We start from the raw sequence: 23,736 nt of genomic DNA on the forward strand, positions 1-23,736 counted from the left end.
GACTTTTCTATTGAATAGAGTAACACTCAAGACTATGAAATGAGCAAGACATTCGGTGTTTTGGTAATTTTATCGACCACAAGGAACTATGTATAAATGGTAGTAGTTTTTTTTCCAGGAGTAATTAAATGATAATAATATCATGAGAAGATAATATCATAATAAAACAATAATATCATGAGAACCTTTGTTTTTAAATAAAAAAAAATGTTTTTTTGTTTGGTCATAGTTTACATATTATAAATTCTATATGCATATTGTCTGGTTGTTAAAAAATTAGCTTGAAAGAACTTTGTTCTGAAACCTTTATTTGCAGAATTTACCAACATGCTACTCGGTGTTACACATAAACCTTAAGTTTTATAAAAAGTTAATTTACAATAGAAGTAAAAAATTAATTGTATTGCATAGAGTAACAATCAAGACTATGAAATGAGCAAGACTGTACTAGTTTTTCAACGACATTCAGTGTTTTTGGTATTTTTTCCGACCCTGGAAAACTATGTACAAGGTCGTTTGATTTTTTCCCAAGACTGAGGTAACCGAGTTAATATGGTTTTGTTAATTGTTGAACGTTTTTTCATATATATTGCTGAATTTTCAATAGATATAAAAAAAGACTTATATTGAATAGAGTAACACTCAAGACTGCGAAAGGAGCAAGACTTTACTATTTATTCAACGACATTCAGTTTATTGGTAGTTTTTCCGACTTTGAGGAACTATGTACATGGTTTAATTTTTTCCCAGGAGTATTTATTTAATAATAATTTCATGAGAAGATAATATCATAATAAAACAATAATATCATGAGAACTTTTGTTTTAAAATAAAAAAAATGTTTTGTTGTTTGGTCATAGTTTACATATTATAAATTCTATATGCATATTTTCTGGTTGTTTGAAATAAATGAATTACAGGTGCTATTTAGGTGGTTGCAAAGACAGGATTCGCATATCAAAGAATAAAAACTTATGTTAGCATTTGAAGAAAATAAAATACTGTCTTCACTTCGAAACTAATATATATATATACTTCACATTATAGTTGAAATTATCGTTAACAATAATTATTTATGATACATGCACTTAAGTAACGTATATTGTTGTAAAAATACATAATCAAAGTCATGATTAAAACACTTAGTTCTTGCTTTTTTGATATTGAAATAATTGCCATAGAAGATGTACAATGTTTCTTTGACGATAATAAAACATCTGAAAAACTGAATGCAACGGTGTATATTATTATACCTTTCTTAGCCTACCGCCCAGTAGCAGCATGTTGATAAATTATGCAATAAAGGTTTTCTTTTGATTTGTATTTCAAGTCAAGTTTTGAAGATTGTGTGTAAAATACCAATTCAATAGAAATGTCAAAACACTATATGACAGTGAAATGTGACAAATTTATATTGTCAAATATAAAATCATAAAAATCAAATAGTTATGAAGGATATCTGAAAAGGTAGTTAACTTATATACATGGAAATTATTGTCATTGTTGAATTATTATTGTTGATAAATTAACTATTTTAATTTTATGAAACAAATAGGTATTGAACACTCAAATCATAGTTGGCAAAAGAACTAATAACTAATATAAATGTATTATTAAATTTATGACATTTACTCTATAATTTGCCAAATTAGCGTATCTTTATTAATAAATAAATGGAAATTAACACAGGGATTAAACACAAAAAGCACAGATGGCAAAAGAACGGTTTTAGGTGAAAAGTATTGAATTAGCTCAAGGTAAAGTGTCGTCAATTTTTTATATTTGCTTAAAAAACGAATTATACATATTTATATTAAACTAGAAATTTCGTTTTATCAAAATCCATTGTTTCATCATATTATATTCATTAAAGAAATAATTTTAATAAAAATAAAGCAAGGACAATATGCTTGAATCATGACTGATTATGTATTTTTTCAACAATATACGTTAATTAAAAGTACATACATCATAAAAAAAATGTAATTAATGATAATTTCAACTGTTATGTAGTATATACATATTAGTTTCGAAGAGAAGACAGACAAAAATATAGTCAACAAGAATGATGAAAATTGCAGTATTCTTTTTTTTTTTTTTCGAACAGTTTTTATAAGAACAAGATATTTAGAAATTGTTACCTGAATGAGTGTGGTATTAATTTTGTTTTCAAATAGAAACAAATGTTTTTAATTCTATAAATATGCGGACAAAACATTTAAAAATATCAACAAAACCGATGATTCGCTAATATTTATTTATTAATTGAAATTTGGCACATTAAATTTAGTACCTATAAGTATTGGACCAACTTTGTTTTCAAAAATTTCATATTTTCTTGAGAAAATGAGTATCTCACATTAGATTGGTTGCCTTGATCGTTTGGAAAAAAATTGGTATCAGAGTAAATTTTATATTTTCATTCTTAAAAGATATTTAATGTACTCTTATTTTGGGTACCTCCGTCGTGGCATTGGTTATTATAATACAGCAGACTGCACTTAATACCCATGGAATTAGAAAACAAAAAGATGAACAGGCATGCAAATATATTCATTAATTACTCGTGTTGACCTTTTGAGAGATGCATTTGTAAATGTTGTATAAGGAAAAATTAAAAATTTATACTATGTAAACATTCAACAGTTAACAATAGTTTTTTTTTAAATTAAAACTAAAATGATATTCAAGATATTAATAATTCATTACCATATTAACTCGGTAACGTCAGTCTTGGGAAAAAATCAAACGACCTTGTACATAATTTCCCAGGGTCGAAAAAACTACCATAAAAACTAGTATAGTCTTGCTCATTTCATAGTCTCCAGTGTTACACTATGCAATAAAATAATTTTTTTATTTCTACTGTAAATTAAAACCTTTATAACACTTATAAGGTTTATGTGTAAAATACCGTTGTTCAATAAAATAATGGAAACAAAAATGTTAATGCAACCGTCGCCGAGCACAATCAATCAGATGTATACCGAGTTGGGTACATCTGAGACAAAATTGGATCTTGACGTGAAAATTCTCAAAGAGTGGATGCGAAAACAGCCTCACCTTCCGAACCCAGACGGTAAAATCAATAATTTTTATATTAAGTTATATTGTTTTTTTCGGAATCCTTTGTTATCGTAAAAATAGTGTGTTCTTATTGTATTTTACACACTGAAAAAATAATATATTACCTTTTAGATGATGAAAACATAATTGATGAAAAGCGACTCAAAACATTTCTGTTGATGTGTAAGAATAGTTTGGAGAAAACCAAAGTAATGTTAGACCAGCATTACACTGTCAAACTCTCAGCACCAGAATACTTTTCCAAGTGGGATCCGACATTACCAGAGATAGTTCGAACAATTAAACAATCGTTAGTATCTATGTAAACGTATATATTATTTTTAGTTGCTTAGTTATAGAATAACTAATAGTCATTTTAATAAATCAAGCGGTGACTTTTCACATCCGTGTGCTTGTAAGAAATTGCTAATTGTCTAATGTTTTTTTTTTATTGTTTATTGCGCTCTATGACGGTTTTATACAAAGAAGCAACAAGAAGTATTTTGAAAAATTGCCAACAAATTTATACTGAATATATATAATAATTAAAACAAATTTATATTGACAATATACATTTATATTTATCAATAATTAAAAACTAAACTCTTTTTCATAATATTTGATATTATCATGCTATTTTAGATGACAAATGTTTAAGAACATTGGAAACAAATTATTAATATTTCACTTACAATTTGAATTGATAATGATGTTTTTAGTTGTTTCTTGCCATTACCAAATCCTACACGCGAGGGCCACAGAGTTGGCATACTTCGTATAAGGACTGAAGAGGTCGGAAATGTTGTATTTGATGATTTTATTAAATTGTGTTTTATGACATTGGATCTCAGAATCTCCAAGTTAGACACCTGTAAAAAAGAAATAGGCATAATTGATTGCACCAATATGTCAATGAATTATGTAGCAGCATTTATACCATGTATTAAGAAAATCATTGAAAGTGTGTTTGTAAGTAACTTTTTAAATTTATATTTAACTTAAGAGGGTGACTGGTGGTCTGTTCTAAAGCAATTTTGTATAGGCAATATTTAAGAAAAAAAGAGGTTTTAATCAATTTCGACTTTTTCAATTAATTTACCGGTTAATTTGTATAAGCTTCAAATTATTGCAATTTCTTTCAATAATGAAAAATTAAAAAATCTGTTTTGGTCTAAGACATCAAAAAATAGATCTGCAATCTCCTAAACTTTGGAGCATGAGTTTATAAATGAATTGTGATAAATATGTAGATACTTTTAAATTATAAACCTAACCGTGGGCATTATTATAAAAATACACTAAGCAGAGTAGATTTTATAATATTCAGTAAGATTTACAAAATATGATTTCACCATAAATACATTGTAGGTAATTTAACAAAAACCCATATTGTAAAGCTTTATAAAATATAATACTCTTTGATTTGTATGATGAATATTTTTGCTCTAAAACAATCATTGGCCAAGCAAAACTGGTTTTGCATAACTAAGTTAAATATATATACTTAAAAAACTCAGTACAGTCGAAACCAAGTACATTTGAAACCAGCACGGTAAAAAATTACTTAAGTGGGTACCAGTATCTACAGATTCGCATCGAAGCGTTTCCTTGAATATGATATTACAGGAACTTTGCAACCATTGACTCTATTTTTTGCAGTATGTTAGCTTCTTACTATGATAGATATATTCGGAAAGGGTTGAAACTTTTAATAAATGTATAAGTAAAAGTGTTAATAATTAAATAACATTGTACCTAACTGTATATGATGTTTACTTTAAATGTAATCCATAACAAATAGGTCAATAATATATTATTTGTAATTTATGTGATTATTATTTTGTTTAGGGGGCATATCCTTTACGGACACATGGCATTCACTTAATTAATACAAACAGTTTTGTAAATCCATTAATAAATCTATCGTTAACTATTTTGAAAAAAAAAGTTGCCGGAAGGGTAAATCATTCGTATTTTAAAAGGTTGATAGAAAAACTTCAATGAGATATAATTATTACAGATGATTAATCACAAATCCATCGAAGATTTGAAAAATTACATCGAACCTAGTGTTCTTCCACTGGACTACGGGGGGACTTACCCAAAGACGTCTGACGAAATAATAGGTTAGTATAATCTAATAATAATTATAAAAAAAAAAATTATAAATAAATTAAGTTCCATTTGTTACAAAATATTGAATGTGGCCAGAGATGGGCCGGATGATTAATCCCGAATTACAGGATTATTGTTTAATTAATCAAAATAGTCCAAGAATTCAGTTTTAAAAATAATGTTTCCCCTTCACGAAAAAACATTGAATTGTGGATTAACATATCCATATCACCCATCTATTATCAATTCTCTCTTATCACTTAGACAAATTATTTATTTCAACAAATACAATTGTCATTTTAGCCTAATCATTTTAATTGTAAAATAATTGATATATTTTAGATGACTGGTACGATGAATTGAAGAAGCACCGAGAATGGCTTATAGCACAATCTTCAATTGTTGCAGATAATAGTAAACGACCGAAAAATTCAATTAATCACTCGGATGATGTTGGAAACGATATTGAAGGTTCATTTAGGAAAATAGAAGTCGATTAGTAACGATTCATTGTCAGTGAAAATAAATTAGTTATTTCTTAAGCAAACATCATGAGGAAACATCATGCGGTATAACTGTACAAAGAAGTGCATCATGCATGCTGTTATCTTGGCAATAGATTTATTTATGTGTATTTTAATTGAAATTTTCTGGTCAAAAAGTATTTTTTTTTTTTTGCCAACATCTTAGCGTTTTTGTATGTGGTGTAAAAAATTATGTGTTGGGTTAATTTATTTGGCTGTGTTGTAATATAAATGTGAGAAACAATGTTACTTTTTTGAAATAGGTATATAAAATAGTGTATGTAGCATACGAGAGTAGGTATAGTTTGTAAGTTTTTGTAATTTTTTTCACACAACGAATTTTGTAACTTTCATAAATTATAAAATATTGTTACGAGTTTGCTATGGATTTTTGAGTTTTAATTACAGAAACAAATAATTAAACCTCCATGAACGACAATGATGTTTTTCTTGTTTAACTTTATACATTTAAGTGTTAATGGTCTCTGTTTGGAAGAAAGTTTAGATGTCAAGTTGCAGCTGAGGTGTTTTAGTTGAAAAATATAAAGATTCCAATTTTGTTACAACTTAAGCGTTACCTTACCAAATAAACATTTTATATGTATGTTTCCTAGAATTTATAATATGTAAATTATAACTAATTACCTTCACTTAAATTTTAGTAAATAAATACTCAAAAAATAGCACTGTACTGAATAAAAAAATAAAGACACGTGTGAAACAAATTACAATAATATCCTAAATTTTGAACTTGAATTACTTTAAAAATAATTATTTAAAAAACGGTTATCGACCAGTCAAATTTTTCAGTAAATTATTTTTTAATTTAAAAAGCTAATTAAATACGTTGTCTTTTAAATGTTATAAGTTGATAAAGCTCTAGGAAATATAAAAAAAGATACAAATTTCAATATTGTCAGTAACATAGCATAATCAAAAATGTTTCCAAAAAGAAACACCACATATATTTACATAGTCACTAATTTACATACATTTAATTGACATTTTTTAAACCCTTACAATATTTCCTAAGTACTATGTGAAGTCCCAAAACTTTCAATTCAATGATTAAGAAAATTGTTTAAGTAATCACCACCCTATTGTCGACGCGTTGTAATCTCATGGAATATTACTAGAATATAATTGCAAGTACTAGAATATAATTGCAAGTACACAGGTACATCGTTCATGTAAGGAAGTCGAAGGGAAGTGATATAAATCAGAATGAATTTAGTTAACCAAAATTAATTTAATAACACATAATTTAGTTTTCAACTGAAACATATGTATACATTTCATAACTAAGATTATACTAAAACTGTCATTAATATATAATATGATATATTTAAATGTCAAATATATTGACCAAAAAAAAAAAATATATATTACAATTAATTCCATAAACATACCGTTAACTTAGGCGTACTTATATCACAAAATGAGAGTGAAACTTCACTGGCAAAAAAAAAAAAAAAAAATAGATAACATTATCCGTATTTAATATGAATATATGTTGTGGTTTGTTTTATGTGTATTCAATCCCTATGCAAAGTATAAATATAATTTCATGTCGTTATGTATCTCGAACAGAACGCATCTGTAATTAATTTATTACAAACGCACAGATAAAATGTACGTCGCCCAGAATTTATAATATTACTTAAACTACAATTATTCATTTAACAATAATTTTAAAGATAAACAATAAAGATAGTCGTTGTCATATTCGCGGTGGTTACTTAGCGCCGATATTTTCTAGTTCGCTGAACTTCAATTTCTGTATTTCGGTGTTTGTCAAAGTCAATCCATAGCCTCGTTCAATCGACTGTTTGATGTCGACCGCCATCAACGAGTCCATTCCCAGGTCGGCCAATGTAGCAGCTGGCTTGACGGAAGCCGGGTCTTGGATACCTGGATTAAAACAAATTTTATTTAAAAATACTAGTTCAGTACCGTTCTCTCGCGGCACGGAGTGCAGGTGAATCGTTGCGAAACGATTAGGTAGGTACCCATTATCGCAGCGACGGCGTCCGTGAGCGATTGAGCCTTGGAGTCGCTGGTTTGCTTTCTTTTGTTCGGTATCACGTGCGAGGTTACCACAGCCGAGTTGTGGGACAAAAGTATGTCCAACACTCTTAGACACGACGACATCTTTTGTGCTAAAGTTCCGTTTATTTCCTTTTCGTCGTTACCGCGAGTCAACTGGTACGCCATTCCGACGTCGCCGATGCCTCCCCATTGGATCGATTGCTGTAATCAGGGTCGTCACAGAGAATGAGTATAGCCCAGATGAGAATGCCAAGAAGAGTGCAGTGACTAGGGAGGATACCGCAAGAAATAAGAATACATAAATGGCAGTCTAAGAGTTGCAATCAATCGTGGGGGAAATCGAGGCCGTTATAAAGATGGATGTAGAGGAATGCGACGACAGGGACGACCACAGAAAAGATGGATAAACGGCGATAAGATGATATTGAGACGTATAAAATCGAGCACTATGTGGAGGTGTAGGACTAGGGTGGCCGACCCCAAGTAGTTGGAACCGTAAGAAGAAGATGGCAAGCGGGATTAAAGCATGCTAAATAATAAAATGCACGACGTTGCCTTACAGCGGGCAGGCCTAATTTCTGTCTTTGCTCTGAAATTCTCTCCATGATCGAGTTGGCGTAACCGTAATTGGTTTGACCTATGTTTCCTCTGCCACACGAGATCGACGAAAACGTGACAAAGTATTCCAAATCATTGCTCACGCTTCTGGACGCTTCGTCCAAGTATTTGGTGGTCAACACTTTGCTGGCGTACACGGCTTGGAAGTTTGCCGCGGTTTGGTTTTCGAATATCGCGTCACGTAACACCTGTGTGGATGAAAAATTGTCAAATTCATTATAGCTATAGAAAAAAGAAGATTTTTTGTTATATTAGATAATAATCGTACACCGGCCAAATTGAATATTCCACCGACTGGTGCCAAACTCGACGCTAAATTGACCGTTTCCTTAGCTCCGGCCAACGTTGTCAAATCGTACGTGCTAATTTCAATGTTGACACCTTGTTCCTTCCAACTGCTAACTCTGTATTTCTGGTATCCCGTTTGGATTCCACTCCTCGAGCAGAGAATAATATTCTTGGCGCCCCGAGAAATCGCCCAGTCGGTAAGCTCCAATCCGAATCCGCCCAGACCGCCTGGTGAAACGTTTGACAAATAAGCATTGTAATTATGTGATGGCAAGTATAAGTGTGTTAGGGTTTGATGGATGTCTCACCTGATAGGATATAACTTTTCTTCGAGTCGAAATGCACTCGTGCGACCGTTTCGAAATTATATTTCAACGTTTCTCCGTTCACTTTTATCAAGATTTTTCTCCCCGATTTGTTGTTGTTATATGCTCTACAAGAATTTAATCATATCGTAACGTTAGATATTATGCAAGTCTCTAAAATGAGAGCAGTCCTAATCGAAAAAAACAAGTTAATTTATACGCTCCACGGAAAAATATTAAATCTTGGATAAGTTATCTCTTATCACTTGTCGTTTATCTCTTATCTCTTATCAGTTAACTTTATTCTCCTGTCACTTATCTCTTATTTCTTGATATTTTTAATTATTCAAAACATTTTTGAACAATGTTAAAAAATTATGACATGGAATTTCTTGTATTTAGCCCAATAACTTATCTATGTTTAAAATGTTAACATTATATCATATCCAGGTCCTGTTTGCAAAATTCTTCTTCTGTGTTATGATAACGAGGAGAGAAAATGATGTAATTTTCTTGAAAAAGTGTTTTATGCGCAAAAAAATTAAATAATTTAATATCACTAAATACAAATATTTAATTATTGTACTACTGTATAATACCACTGTCAAAATAGTTTGAAAAATTAAAAAAAAGATAATGTGGGACTCATAGTAAAAAAATATCAAGGAAACAAATTAGCATACGTTAAATAGTGTTATCAAATAGCCTAGTTAGTTGTCAACTATTCATGATATGTTGATCATTTTTGTTTTGTGATTTTTATTTAAAACTGAGCTGCTTCATGATTTTATAAAAAAAAATATTTATGATACAGCTATTACATCAAAAATGGTGTTCATACAAATTCCGGATTAGAATAATCTCATTTTTGTAGATAGCAACCAATTCTACCATTTAGCGCTGATCTACATTTTGTTTTTTTTTTTAAGAATACCTTACCTGAACGCAGATTCAACTTTCGAATATTCATATTCAATAAACGGTATGGGTTTGATGAGATCATTTTTAAGTTTATCGTCGATAAACGTATATACTTCGGTGTTTAGTTGCTCGACCAGCGAAATGTCTTCGAATTTAGCCGATATCAGTTCGAACGCAACGGACGAGTCTAAAAAATGTTAAAATACATGTTTTAACAACCTTGGCTGTGAACGTCAATCACACACTGAACAGCTGTTGACTGTTAAAGATTACTCGTTAAGGCTGAAATGTCGACGTTCTCGGTTAGAATGACTTTGTTGTCGGCGGCAAGCAGTTCTGGTAGACGAGTGGAGACGTCCTTGGACAAAACAACATAGTCTATACCGTGATTTTTGGTTGAACTCAGCAACATGTTGACGAATTTTGTATCAAATCGCGTACCAGACAACTGACTGACCTTTAATGAAAACATATATATTATCCGTCTTGTATTACTGCGTTTTATTTTTAGTTAAGATCCATCTCAATTGTTGATCTATATAGATGTTAACCCCAGACGTGTGCTACTTACTCCGGGATAATTAGTATGGACGAATTGGAGTTGTTCGTTGGATTCGGCGACAACAAATACCTTACATTGACACGATAGAGCAACCGAAATAGCAGCATAGTTGACAGTGTTTTCGTTGACAAAGACCAATACGTTTTTGGAGGACTCTGACAGTTTTCCTTTGTATATCAAAGCGTAGGCGGCCTGAATCATCGAGAAGGAATTAAAGTCAAATTAATGTGAAAATTTCGATTTGAAATCGGCTAACCATGAAAATTGAATACGGCACAGTTGCCGCTTGTTGTAGAGTCCAGTCCTGAGGCACGTCCCATACGAGAGCTTTGTTCTGTTGAATCGTAGAAGACAACGCTCCAGAGTTTGTTATCCCCATTACTTTCTTGCCGTTCGGTTTTATGCCGGAAAATTCCACACCAAATTCGGTTCTCTATTCAATACATATTATTATGTTTACAGCGAAGCCACGGTTAAAAACTGAATATTAATTTGTAGCCATAACATGACTTACCATAGCAGACACTGAGGCCAAATCAACGTTATTGACGCCTACGTATGAAACGTTGATCACATCGTTTCCAGTATAGTTGGAGTACCTTTAAATATATTTAAAAACCTTTTCAAAAACGATTCATTGTTACCATAGGACAAATCACTATCATTTATCACTAATTTTATACATTTACAGTAAGGTTAGACAAAGGGAATGACAGCCTTGTCATAAGCATAAGACTTTCACTGACAACTAGTAGGAACTTCAGAAATTGAACTCTAAATAACATATTTGGGTAGACCGAGTAAAGTTAAAATATTTTCCACTAGACTATGAACAAATGCAGGTGTATAAAATGTAGAAGCCTTAAAGTCACACAGAACTCTGTGTGACTGATAAAAGTCCAAACATCAGATACCGTTGGCATCTGTAGACATCTTTCACATCATTTAAGCCACAGGCCTTAGCATATAGCTGCTGCAATGGCAGCTAAGGGTAACAGCTTCTTGACGGATTTCGCTTACTTGGATGCTTGAACCCATTGGAGTGTCGTTAAGTCACCTTTAGACTGTACCGTCACGTTGGCTTCGAACGTTGGTATTTTCGAGGAAACGTTGACGTCGATTGGCAAATGCCTGTACGATCCCCAAACGCCGTTTTGTTCCACGTTGAAGAACAGATCCTTTTCTAGAATCGGCGCGAAATCCTTTAGCGTGTATTTCTTACCGGAATCGGCGAGTACACACCTGGATAAATGTCACAAGATAAAAACACCAATCAACACCTCAACAAAACTGCTCTGCTCACCTGATCGGATTGGACTCGCCTACATACTCTTCGACCAGGCACTTAGCAAATCCAAGAACACCGTTGACGTTCTTGTCGCTGTACACTATTATTTTTTTGTTCGGATTGCCTTTGATGTTTTCCAGTTCTTTTTTCAGCGAATCCACCCATGTGAACGGTCCGTCCTCGACTTTGAAAGCGGTGTACTCGTATTGTGGCGAACGCTAAATTGTTTTTTTCCACAAATTAACGCTATGTTATATTTTACTATGCCTTAAACTCTATTGAACGCACGCAGCCCTACCTTCTTCAAAAGATAATATTTCCTATTGTTGTTCTCCACGACCAGTACTTGTTGGAGGTCGGCAGAGTCTGCGGTGGTTATAAACGTGGCGGCCGCGTCTTCGACCAGAAGAGCAAAACCCCTCGTGGTCAGACCCTGGGAAATTTTATTCAACAAGGCCGAATTGAACTTGGTGTCTTCGGCGACAATCAGATGGTATTGTTCGGGCAACGGTCCGTTATCCACATTGTAGCTGACCACGTTGATGTCTTGAGCCGACAACTTGCTTTCTTCGATGTCGACGGGTCCGTTCGAGAGGACAGAATAGTCTACCTAAAACAGAAATGTCAAAATCCGGTTTTTTTTTCGTTGAATCTGTGAAACATACATAAAAGTTGGCCTCGTTTTCGATGATCGCAACAATGTCGGTCGCCAACACGTTCTTTTTGTATACTTCTGCTGCTTTTAAATAATGCGCTCCCACGTTTTCCATAAACAAACCGACCACGGCGTACAGCACTTCATAAGTCGTCATGTCGTTGTTCTAAAATCAAAAACGATTAAAAAATTATACACATATAATATATACATATATTTTTGGGTGATCCATCCGATGTAAAGTACACTCATTTTCACATATTAAAAAAAAAAAAAATTTTCCCTATACTCGTTGGTACATGTTTTACTTTATTTTTCAATGCTCTGAAAATTTTCATCTTCATCCCTTATGCGCAAAACAAGTTTGGACCTCGTTTTTCTAAATGGCAACATGTGTTTTTGTTCCATAAATATGTAGACATTTTTTTTAAAAATTATAGCGTTTGAATTTCTAATTTCCATCAAACTACCTAATTTGCTATGACTTTGCAAAGATATTACATGTCCCCTTATAATTGTCACAATATGTCTTCGGTTTTCCAAAATCCAGTAGCTCATAACATTCATATCACAGATTACATAAAACCAGAAAATGCGCTCTCTATGTAAACAAACCAAAACCCACCTCACCTCGGTGTATCCAATAGAAGTACAAAAAAATTCTCTATGAAAAATTATTATTTCAGAACTGTGCATCACTGAATTTATTGATCGTTATCACCGATGAACTGTAACAATTATTTGATAATATAATATTATAGTAACATGTTTTGTACGATAATTTCATTTCTAGAATGTGGTCACACTGAGTCGAGGAGAGATTTCAGTTATTAGTAAATGGCCAATTGCATCATCTGGTTTTATCTAATCCGTGTTTATATTTATATTCGCACAGGTGAGAACACCGATAACCGGACACGATGATATATTTTTAGCTATTGATAGCGGTTCTTATTTACCGGTTCAAACACAGCGACGGTGACAGTGTTACTGACGGTGGTCAATATTAATATTTAACGGGAAATTGCTACGCTACAACCAGCATATCATTCAACAGATTGATGAAAATAAAAAATTCAAACGCTAACATTTTATAATCAAACATGTGTTCCCATTTGAAAGGAAAAAACAAGTCCATACTCGATTCAAGTATTTCAACATTTTCCTATGGAAACGAGTGTCTTACATCAGATGAGATGAATCGCCCGGTGTATAAGGAATATTAGAAACTTACTATGTACACATAAGGTATAAACGAATGCCGTTCCAACGTCGGAGATGGCTGAGTGTTCTTTTTCAAAGGTGCCGGTGTCACGGTCAATTTCGATATAGTAACCCCGGCCGATTGTGTAGTTTTGGCAAATACGAAATTGTTGACTTCGACTTCTAAAGTTTTCGAAAAGGTGGTTAGTAGGTATTACTATTTATCGCATGTGGCCCACGTGTTTTGTTTTTTATTTGATTAATTACCATTCGGATTCGGCGATTGTTCAATAACGCTTTTATGATAAACCGGATCGATGATGACTTCTTTGATGTTGGTCGGCAAACGAAGTTCTCTCGACTTGAGCGATATCAGCTGAAACTGGAGAAGCGTATCGATGTACGACACCCAGTTACCTATCCAAGCGACTTTGCCCTTAGTGCCTACACAACAGTATTGAGATGTATTCATTTGAAATATCACGATAAACGGATGGACGCAAGGACTAACAGGTCTCGAAACGGAGCGCTTAAACTAGAAAATTACTAAATTACCATCGATGTTGGCTTCGATAAACCCAAGGAAATTGTCTTTGTACTGATATCCGCGCAATCTCAACTCCTTATAGAAATCTTCCGAATTTAATTCCATTTTTTCAGACACGGCTACCGGATGTTGTAGATGGTAATCGGAATAGCTTTCGTTCAACAGGCGAATGTTACCAGACACGGTTAACGCTCCTCCTTCGAGCAACTCAAAGTCTCCCGAACTGTTGAGAATGTTTATTTCGAACTTGACGGTCGCTAAAAAAATACGGTTATTGTTAGATTTTAGAAGAATCAAACCAAATCCCATTCAAACTCACTGTCGTTGTTCAGAACTGTGGGTCTGAGAAATTTAATATTTTGAAAAACTATGGGTACTTCTTCGAACCATTTTCCTTGTGATTTTGCGAAAACTTTCCACACCAAAGTCTAAAAATTCAAGCATAATAATTTTTGTTAGCTTTTGGCATTTAAACTTTAATGAATTAAACAAATATGTGCTCAACTTACCATATATCCTGCCGCAGGATACAATACACGTCCATCGATCGTATGCCCAATAAGATATTTGTCTTGGTCTGATGCAATAGAAACCTCCACTTCGTTATCATTTGATCCAGAACCCTAATAAAAAGAAAAATTAAACATACTTGTTTTCTTGTGGCTAATTTTTTACAGCAAACATACTTTCTCTACAAAGTTTGCAACTAAAAATTCGTTAGAGTGATCCCACTTGACTATCGGAGATATCATTGGTGTATTTTTCACAACTGGATATTCTACACTTCCATAGAGATTTTTCAATTGTGGCTGTGCCCCAGCAATATACAGCCTATACAGATGAAAAAATTGTATTAAATAATACTTAAAAAAATATACTTTAAAGATAGAAAAAAAAACTCACTTTCCGATAGCTTCCAACAAAAAGTCTACATGGTTCGAAACGGTTTTCTTAGTTAAACCGACGTTGGTTATTGTCGGAGGTAAAGATCTTTTTAGAATTGCTTGCAGGAGACAATGAGGCGCGATTTCAATTGTTATAGCGTTTTCTGGCACATGCTGCATAGCTCCATGGAAGTAAACAGGGGAACTGATGTTATTTAGATGGTACTCCATCGATGAATACTTGGCTCCTTCTGTATTCCACTGACTTTCTGGTAATGATGTGCTCTTCCATTTGTTTGATCTTGCTTTTGGATTGACCATTAACTAAGACAATTCAAAAATTCTGTATATATTATTGATCAATTAGTATTGATGCGCCCGTTACCTTTGTGTAGTACGGTTTCAGAGCCGGTATTAACTTTTGCAGATATGGAGAATGGAAAGCATAACCTAATGAATCCACGGGTTTGGCAAATATACCTTCTTTTTGAAGAGTTTCGGCAAATTTCAAAGTCAACTCCTTGGGTCCAGAAATAGTTACACTGTCTGCGCTGTTGTGGCAAGCAGCTATCACACCTTCTGGAAGCCTTTTCTTAGTTTCTTCCCACGATAATCCTACAGCGACCATAGCCCCGGGAATAATATCTACTTGGGTCAAAATACGAGACCTCCAGTACATGGTCAGTAAAGTCTCTTCCAATGTAAAGCAACCATCTGCATATGCACAAGCGAGTTCACCCACTGAATGGCCTATGATACCATCGGGCTTAATACCCAATGACGACAAAATATCCACGAGTCCCATCTAAAAATACATTTGGATCAGGATTTTTATTTTGTATATCTCATTTTATAACCTCTGCATTTGGTATTTAAAATTGCAAGCAAGCTATTTAGCATAAGTGTTTATTACCTGCACGACTACAATTGTGATCGTAACGTTGATTATGTCGGTAAATGTTTTTTCGTTGGATTTATAAAACAAATCGTAAACGCTGAAGCCATGAGGAAGCAGTGTCTGGTGTGCTCTGTCGACAACATCTTTGAACACTGGGAATTTCACCAAATCTTTAACCAGATCCAACGATTGACTTCCCATTCCGGGAAATATAAAATAGATTGGTCTTTTATCTCCGGTATAGTTGTTTTGCTAAAAAAAAATCGAATTAATTAAAAATTCGAATTACATTGTTTTGGCAATAATTGTGTAGATCAATTCAAAGTTTAAAACGTACTGCTATTTCGACATTTGCAGGATTTTGTCCGAGAATAGAATACCCAGAAAACTTGTATCCGGGAATGGGCGACTTGTAAATGTCATCGATCAAAGTCAAGAAGTCCACGTCGTTTGAGTGTTTTTCTATCTAAACCATTAATAATAATTAACAAATTATTAACGAACCGCCACAAACAATAAAGAATCCGTAATTATTGATTTGAATCATACTTACAACTTCAAATTGTTCGTTCAACAGTTCTCTGGTTCTTCCTGCCAGAAACACTAGCCTAGGAATGTCGACTTTTGGTAGAGCAACAGACTGTGAGCTTTTGCTATTGGCTCTGAGTATAACGTGAACGTTAGATCCTCCCACACCGAACGAGTTGATCGAGACCAAATCACCCGGAAGTGGAGTTTTCTCTTTGACGACCTGACAACAATTTTGAAGAAATCACGAGATAGCTACATACAATATAGCTGAACAAATATAGAAATTACCTCGAGTTCACCGCTAACAAGTTTGGGTATATTGTGGTTCAATGTCTCAAAATTGATGTTTGCCGGTATAACGCCCGTTTCCAAAGCGTAAATAACCTTTGCTATGGATACCAATCCCGATACTGGCTCAGTGTGGCCCACGTTCGACTTGACCGAACCGATAAGCAAAGGACTTGTACGACCAACGCAGAATACATCAGAAATCGCGTTCAGTTCTTGTCTGTCGCCTACCTGATAATCATTTCCCCACCCAGTTAAATATGTAATACTAAGCACAATAATGCTAAACAATTTACCCCCGTCCCGGTTCCGTGAGCTTCCACGTAATGAACGTCGGTAGGTTTCAAATTTGCACGGGCATAGGTTTCTCTGATCAATTGACTCTGTATGAACTGTGAAGGATAAGTAGCGCCTTCCGTTTTGAATCCATCAGTGTTGGAAGATGTTCCCGCCACCGTAGCGTAAATCCGTTTGGCATCTTTCGATTTTCTAATGTATATAGCGACAATAGCTTCACTTCTCACATAACCGTTAGCTAAATCGCATAAACATCAAAAACTAGTCATCTGGGACAATGAAGGAATTAAAAAAAAGATAAGACGAGTAAAATAAAGCGTTGGCGGAAAAAGTGTAGTAAAATGCCAACAGAAAGGTTGCTTAAGGTAAAAATAATTGTTGGACTCTAAATAAGGGAGATGACAAAAAAAAAATTTAATTTTCCTTCCTAACCTGACCTAAATTAATTAAAGTCAACCTTACCCAATTAATCCAAATCTAAGCTAAACCTAACTGATTTCTTATCAACTATCTTAATAAGGAGCCATTATCAGTCGTTGTTCCTTATCACTATTCTCCTATCATGGATCTGTTATTACATGTATATTTACATTAATCTCTTATCACTGATCACTTATCAGCATCCGTAATCAGCTGTTCTTATCACTATTGGAAATCTGCCCCTCCCCATTTTTAAAGGATAGCGAGGAATTGTGGACTCATACGATACGGACCGATGGACAACAACGAGAGTTAATGTAAAATATATTCATGCAAATCATTGTCGACAAACTAACCGCCAATGTCAAAAGGTCTACTGGTTCCGGTCGGGCTGAGCATGTTGTATCTGTGGTACATGACGGAAAGAGCCGGTTTTAATAATAAATTCGTTCCCGCCACAATGGCCCCTTCGCATTGTCCGGTTTTAATTGCTGTGATAGCTTCGTGCAAACAAAACAGTGCACTCGAACACGCGGTATCCACTGCAACGCTCGGACCTAATTCGACACAAACATAACATTAAAAAAATCGTGCCGGGGTTGTTGATATAAAAAATAATAATTGTATTAACGCTTTTGCGATTACCGTTAAAGTTAAACTGAAACGAAAGCCTGTTGGCCAGCATGGACCTAATGGCTCCGATGGTCTCGTATCCGGTCATTTTCTCCGGAGTGCGCTCAAAGTAGTCCGCAGATTCGGTAGTCATCATACCGACGTACACGCCTGTCTTGGTGCCTCGGATATCTTGTGGGTTTACACCTTGGGAAAGAGGAAACGGATACAATCCGTGAGTGAATAGTACTACAAAGATTTAGCGAATATCGTTGTTGGCTAATACGACACCTGCGTCCATAATCGCTTCGTGTGTGACTTCCAACAATATCCTAAGCTGAACGTCCATAGAGTTGGCCAATTTAGAGTGAACTCCAAAGAATTCTGCGTCAAACCTGTTGACTTCGTTCAGTTTGCCAGTCCTAGCTGGTACCCCGTACATACCTGAAAGGTCAATCAAATAATGTAGTACACATTATATGATTTTCAGAATTCGAAAGCCATTCTAAGGAGCAACGTCAAAAGCTTTAAAACGCGGGCTGCTATCTTTATCCTGTGGACACTCTGAATTACCTGGTGGCCATCTTCTGTTGTCGACTGTCAACAAATCGGCATTGTTAAATAATTTTTCTTTGAACTCTTCGGTGGAGTCGCATTCTGGAAATCTTCCAGCAATACCGGATATGACTACTTCTGTTGGTTCCGGCATGCCTACAATTATAACAACACATATGTTTTTGTTGAGTCATTTTTTAACTGTATACATTTTTATGGATTTGTAAAACGCCAATGTTTTTAATAATGTATACTTTACATACTTTTGAATAGTAAAAACTACTTATGGTAACTACTCATTTGATTATTTGATTATTCATTGGATGATGATTGGACAATAAGAAAACAGTATATGATTGTCAATGATATAATATACCATATACCTTTTTTATTATATTTGATAGTAGCATATTATGAAATATACAACTGATTAATAAAAAAAATAGTAAATAGCTAATAATGGCCCGAAATAAAGTAATTATTAGCCTTAAACTGTTATAATTAAAAAATATATATAAGTGTAATTTATCGTATCGTATTAGATAATGATGCGAAAATTATGTTTTAACAATAAAAATAATGCCGTCGAATCTGATAAAATGTTTTTTTTTATAATTTAATGTTCATAACTGATATATTATATTTACACTCATAAACATACATAATATATATATATTTATAAATATAATTATGTACTTTGGATGCTGAGAAACGGATTTGACTACTTTATTGCGTATTTATTAAAATACTTAGATAAATTATTAATTTTAAAAACACTATATCAATATTTATTGTTACAACCATTTTGGAGAATGTCTTTTTGCATTTTAAAGGTTCTTCTCAAATCAGTAAACATGATTTTTATGTATGTTTATATGAAAGAATAATGTCTATAATCGGGTTAAAATTGTTTTTCTGGTGCAAACTATTTCACATATTTTAATACATTTTGACGGGGTCTAAGAGTTTAGGAAGTTAAATCAGGCCCCGGACACTGATAGAGATCTACACGGGGACGATACTTATCACACAAAAACGCGGCGGCCATGGTCTTGCGACGTTACAGTGTGACCATTTTCAAAAAACTAAAAGTAAATTACAATATATATATATATATGTATTTATACAAAATATTATAACTATTATTAAATAAATATATATTAGCAATTAATAAACTTAAAAGTTATAACTAATTTAAACAAATATATTGTATTATTATAAAATACAAATTGTGATATCAATATTTTGAATTGATACTAAGTATAGATAAGAAAAGGTAAGGTAATGTCAATGCAAGGTCGTTACAACATTGCCGTCACTTTTTTGTTTACACTGAAAGTGACCCTTCTGCTTTTATCTATTCTGTGGTTAAATTTACTGAAATAAGTTGAATTGGATTTCAAACACAATTTCCGCATATGTATGTAAATTAATAATTTTAATAAAATTTTTAATTAATATATTATAAATTAATAATATAGGTATTATATATTTATAAATTTATAAAATGGTTATTTGAAATCATCGAAGCAGTACCGACTAAAAATGGGTATAATAAAAATAGAGTTAATACCGTAGAAACATTTAATTTGCGCGTGTATTGTGTAGATAATGATTGAAAATAGTATATTATTTTTTGAAGTAATGATGTACGAAATGTTTGTTTTGACGAGTTGTCTATAGATAAAAGTTTTATCATCTTTTTCAATAAGAATTTATTTGGGTAATTATGACTACTATCAGGATAGGAAATGCGTATAGCTTATATTATACTTATTATGTGTGTAGAACGGTTAACATCAAAACGAAGCCCAAGTGTATATTTTATGGATACTTAAACATATATCTTTTTTTTTACACACTTTTAACGTTCCAAGCTAATAGTAGGTACTTGGGTATTTTTTGATATGCTCGACCGTTAGAGGTGCTAAATAATCGCTGATCGAAGAAATGCTGATCGATCAGTAAATTATACATGCACGATTTATCATAAAAAGTATAAATACAACAAAATGTGAGATGTACGACGAAAGGTCAAACAGTTTTGTTAACCGTAACAATTATCCGAAAAGGTCGTTCATCCAAGGGCATTGCAAATAAAACGTAGGTCATTTATCGGTTTCGACGACGGATTATAAACGTATACTAAATTTGCCCCTAAATTATTTCCAAGTACAATACATTTAAAGTCATTTATTTGACCGGAGACGGAGGCGAGGGAGGTTCCAATCCCTTGAGAATTTGCAATCCAGAGAAACAACCCATTAGCACAACTTAGGGCTGAGCCGTCAGGCTAATCAAAATGCAACTAGCCCAATAAAACACTTATATAATACACCTATTACACGTTTTGAATATCATGTCTGTTATTATTGATGTGAATAGCTTTCAAAAATCTAACTCCCATAATAGTGAACTTTATCAGCCCCAAAACACTTCTGCTTACTTACAGCAAAAAGTAAAAATATCAATTCATAAAATAGTTTAAATATTAAAACGTTCTACATCTTATCAAAAACTTACAATTTTTAAATTATAAATAAGTAATTAAATAGTTGGTAATTTGAACAGTTAAGTAAAATTAAAAAAAGTAGAAACAAATGTTTTTACTATTTCAGTTGTGAATCTTATAAAAGTTATTAAAGTAACAATTTTATACATTTTAAAAGAAACTAATATCTGTGTGTGTGTTTTATGTTAAAATATGAGTCTTAAAATTATGCTAACTTGTTATATAATAAACATTAAAGATGTCTATTTGAAACATTATATGCAAATCTAAATAATTATTTATTATGCACATTTTTTTTATAATTTTTAAATATTATAAAAAATTAATTATCTCCATAATAGTTACCTAAATCGTTGTTAAACTCCTTTGTCTCAAAAAAGAAAAAAGAAGGGTTTAACTTTATGCATTAACCGTTTTATTATTTGGTTATTGTTGTTAATGGCTATCGAATTATGCAACTCCATAACTAGCAACTTCAATAGAATATATACCAAAACCATTGAAATCTTACACTAATTTGTAATTATACATTGTGTTAATTTTAAAACAGCAAAATTATAGTAAGATAAAATATACAGAAAACGCAATAATTTATAGTTAAAATTGTTCATATATATTTATTTTAAGTATTGATTACTTGAAAATTGAAAGTAACAAATTTCTATGACGCACAAAACATAAAGCTAAAGATAATTAAAATATAAATAATTAAATTTTATTTTTAACTGACTTCCAAAAAGGAGGAGGTTATCAATTCAACCTGTATGTATGCTCGCTTATAACATTCTAACCAGAAGTCATATCTGGATACAATTTTTTTTTTTTTTCAAAGCTTAGATTTTCTTATTGGTCACGTTAAAATTTCAAAGTAATTTCAAGAACCTAATTAACACTAATTAATCTACATTTTAAATGTATTTTTCGTTCAAGTTTATGGCAGCAAAAATGTATTAATAAAGTAAAACTAATGTTTATTGTTTATTAGCTTATAAATGTAATATTAATCAATTTAACCTAGACTAGTTAAATTATTTTAATGTTTATAAAGGATTCGTTTAAGAAGTTAAGTCTGTATATTCATATTATTGAACTAGTTTATTTAATAATATGTTTGGTATTGAATTGTACTTAAATACGTTATTAATTGTTGATTGTTAAATTCATTATTTCATTATTTTTTTGAGTGCCTTTATTTGAAGTCAGTTAAAAATTAAAAATGTATTTCTATATGTAAAATACCTCTACGATAATTTTTTTAAATCAACCTAAATAATAAACCATGTTACTTTAGATTTTTACACGACTTTTTCTCATATTCTACAAAATGACCTTTACAGATCAAAGACACTATCTTAAAGTTATTATTTGTACAGTGGGCAAAAATCATATAAACCTATTAGTACCCTACTATTGTTGTCTTACATATTTCTATAATTCTATATATTCTACAGATAAGTTCTATATATTCTACAGTTAACTTATAAGAAAATTTGCCTGTAATAATATTAATTGTTCGGAGATCCTAAAGTTGTGTTTATAAAGTGATAATAACTGAGAGTATTACTGTATTGCGTATTCCAGGTGAATTATATTCTTATAATTAATTAACACAAACAAATTGCACTACTAACCTTATACAAAAGTATCCACAAATGTGTTAAAATAACAAAAAGAAGTCAATAAAAAGAAGCACACAAACACAAATCGACCGGCGCGGAGTGTAAATATAATCGGCACTAAGTTTCAAGTCAAATGCAAAATGGCAAAATATATTCCTTTGCAATCTATCACTCACTTATTGAACGGATGACCGTTGGTATACTGTTACGAGTGGTACCACTCTTGCTAAAGAAGTCACCTTAGCTTGTGCACAGAAAATTCGTTTAAAATAATAAATGGTTTACATAAACAATTTATCTGCCAGATTAGTACTCATTTATTATATATACCGTGTAAGTAATGATATAGGTAGCCAAACGCATTTCCAATACCAATAACAAAAATGTTATTACACTCATCTCGCCCGATAACAGAGAAAAGGTCATTGTTTAGGCTTTTAATTAGCTTCTGATTGCATTATTCTTCCTATAATATATATATATATGAGATGTATATAATATTACTAACTAAGATGTACAGCTTTACTAAGTTTACAGCATCATAATCAATCATTTTAACTGTGCACAACCAAAAAAATATTAGTTTTACTTTGATAATTAGTATATATTTTATTACAATACTATCGTTTTAGGCATAAGACAATTTATGGGAAAAAATCTAATTAAATAATTGTGCCAATAATTTTCAATCAAAATATTATTGTTACGATTAAAAATATATCTTATGAAAATAACATTACATTGCTATATGTCAATATTGATGTTTTTTTTTTAATTTAAATTTTGTGTGTTTTTATTAATATCTACATATTTGCAACAAAATATTATTTTTTTAGGTTGTTTTTATTATTTGTATTTATAATTTACATTAGTAACTAATTAGTATTAATAAGACACAATAGATCAAACAAACAATACTGGTTTACATAATACTATTAACTTTCGCTTTTATTCGCGTTCTCGTTTATTTCCATTTATT

The 23,736-nt window shown here is 32.1% G+C and overlaps 2 protein-coding genes across 3 annotated transcripts; one reads left to right on the top strand and one right to left on the bottom strand.

Annotated features, from left to right (window-relative positions):
- Window positions 1–2,826: 2,826 nt before the first annotated feature.
- Window positions 2,827–5,862, top strand: LOC126838943 (alpha-tocopherol transfer protein-like). Of its 2 annotated transcripts, none has more exons than XM_050573758.1 (6): window positions 2,827–3,079; window positions 3,199–3,376; window positions 3,786–4,035; window positions 4,915–5,025; window positions 5,087–5,192; window positions 5,524–5,862. In XM_050573758.1, the coding sequence occupies exons 1-6, from the start codon at window positions 2,902–2,904 to the stop codon at window positions 5,679–5,681; spliced, it is 981 nt and encodes a 326-aa protein (XP_050429715.1). In that variant the 5' UTR covers window positions 2,827–2,901; the 3' UTR covers window positions 5,682–5,862. The 2 variants fall into 2 exon arrangements, with proteins under 2 accessions (XP_050429715.1, XP_050429716.1); XM_050573759.1 differs by having other exon boundaries at window positions 3,918–4,035.
- Window positions 5,863–6,630: 768 nt separating this feature from the next.
- LOC126837977 (fatty acid synthase-like) lies at window positions 6,631–23,030 on the bottom strand. Its single transcript, XM_050572022.1, has 32 exons — window positions 22,770–23,030; window positions 18,645–18,782; window positions 18,363–18,515; window positions 18,105–18,278; window positions 17,816–18,016; window positions 17,039–17,277; window positions 16,743–16,973; window positions 16,477–16,674; window positions 16,261–16,389; window positions 15,939–16,175; window positions 15,411–15,830; window positions 15,045–15,349; window positions 14,828–14,972; window positions 14,651–14,764; window positions 14,461–14,569; window positions 14,150–14,398; window positions 13,862–14,038; window positions 13,626–13,777; window positions 12,402–12,557; window positions 12,035–12,346; window positions 11,752–11,954; window positions 11,469–11,690; window positions 10,963–11,047; window positions 10,705–10,881; window positions 10,458–10,640; window positions 10,160–10,343; window positions 9,905–10,073; window positions 8,969–9,093; window positions 8,641–8,888; window positions 8,315–8,560; window positions 7,715–7,955; window positions 6,631–7,616 (listed from the first exon to the last, which is right to left on the bottom strand). Exons 2-32 carry the CDS (start codon window positions 18,778–18,780, stop codon window positions 7,441–7,443), a joined length of 6,096 nt encoding a protein of 2,031 aa, XP_050427979.1. The 5' UTR covers window positions 18,781–18,782; window positions 22,770–23,030; the 3' UTR covers window positions 6,631–7,440.
- Window positions 23,031–23,736: the final 706 nt, after the last annotated feature.

Source organism: Adelges cooleyi, unplaced genomic scaffold (assembly GCF_023614345.1).
Source record: "Adelges cooleyi isolate 19-005CV unplaced genomic scaffold, UGA_ACOO_1.1 ACOO_flye_CR_arks_rails_tigmint_CR_PRNA_30, whole genome shotgun sequence".
In the NCBI taxonomy this organism is placed as follows: Eukaryota; Metazoa; Arthropoda; class Insecta; order Hemiptera; family Adelgidae; genus Adelges; species Adelges cooleyi.

Excerpts from the sequence above, each read along its gene's own strand:
- LOC126837977 (XM_050572022.1), bottom strand. The coding sequence starts at position 18,780 with ATGCCGGAACCAACAGAAGTAGTCATATCCGGTATTGCTGGAAGATTT. Across the intron at positions 14,973-15,044 it reads TTGTTGGAAGCTATCGGAAA|GCTGTATATTGCTGGGGCAC; the intron begins GTGAGTTTTTTT and ends TCATCTGTATAG. Across the intron at positions 10,882-10,962 it reads TGGCCTCAGTGTCTGCTATG|AGAACCGAATTTGGTGTGGA; the intron begins GTAAGTCATGTT and ends TGTATTGAATAG.
- LOC126838943 (XM_050573758.1), top strand. The coding sequence starts at position 2,902 with ATGTGTAAAATACCGTTGTTCAATAAAATAATGGAAACAAAAATGTTA. Across the intron at positions 5,026-5,086 it reads AAAAAAAAGTTGCCGGAAGG|ATGATTAATCACAAATCCAT; the intron begins GTAAATCATTCG and ends TAATTATTACAG. Across the intron at positions 5,193-5,523 it reads GACGTCTGACGAAATAATAG|ATGACTGGTACGATGAATTG; the intron begins GTTAGTATAATC and ends GATATATTTTAG.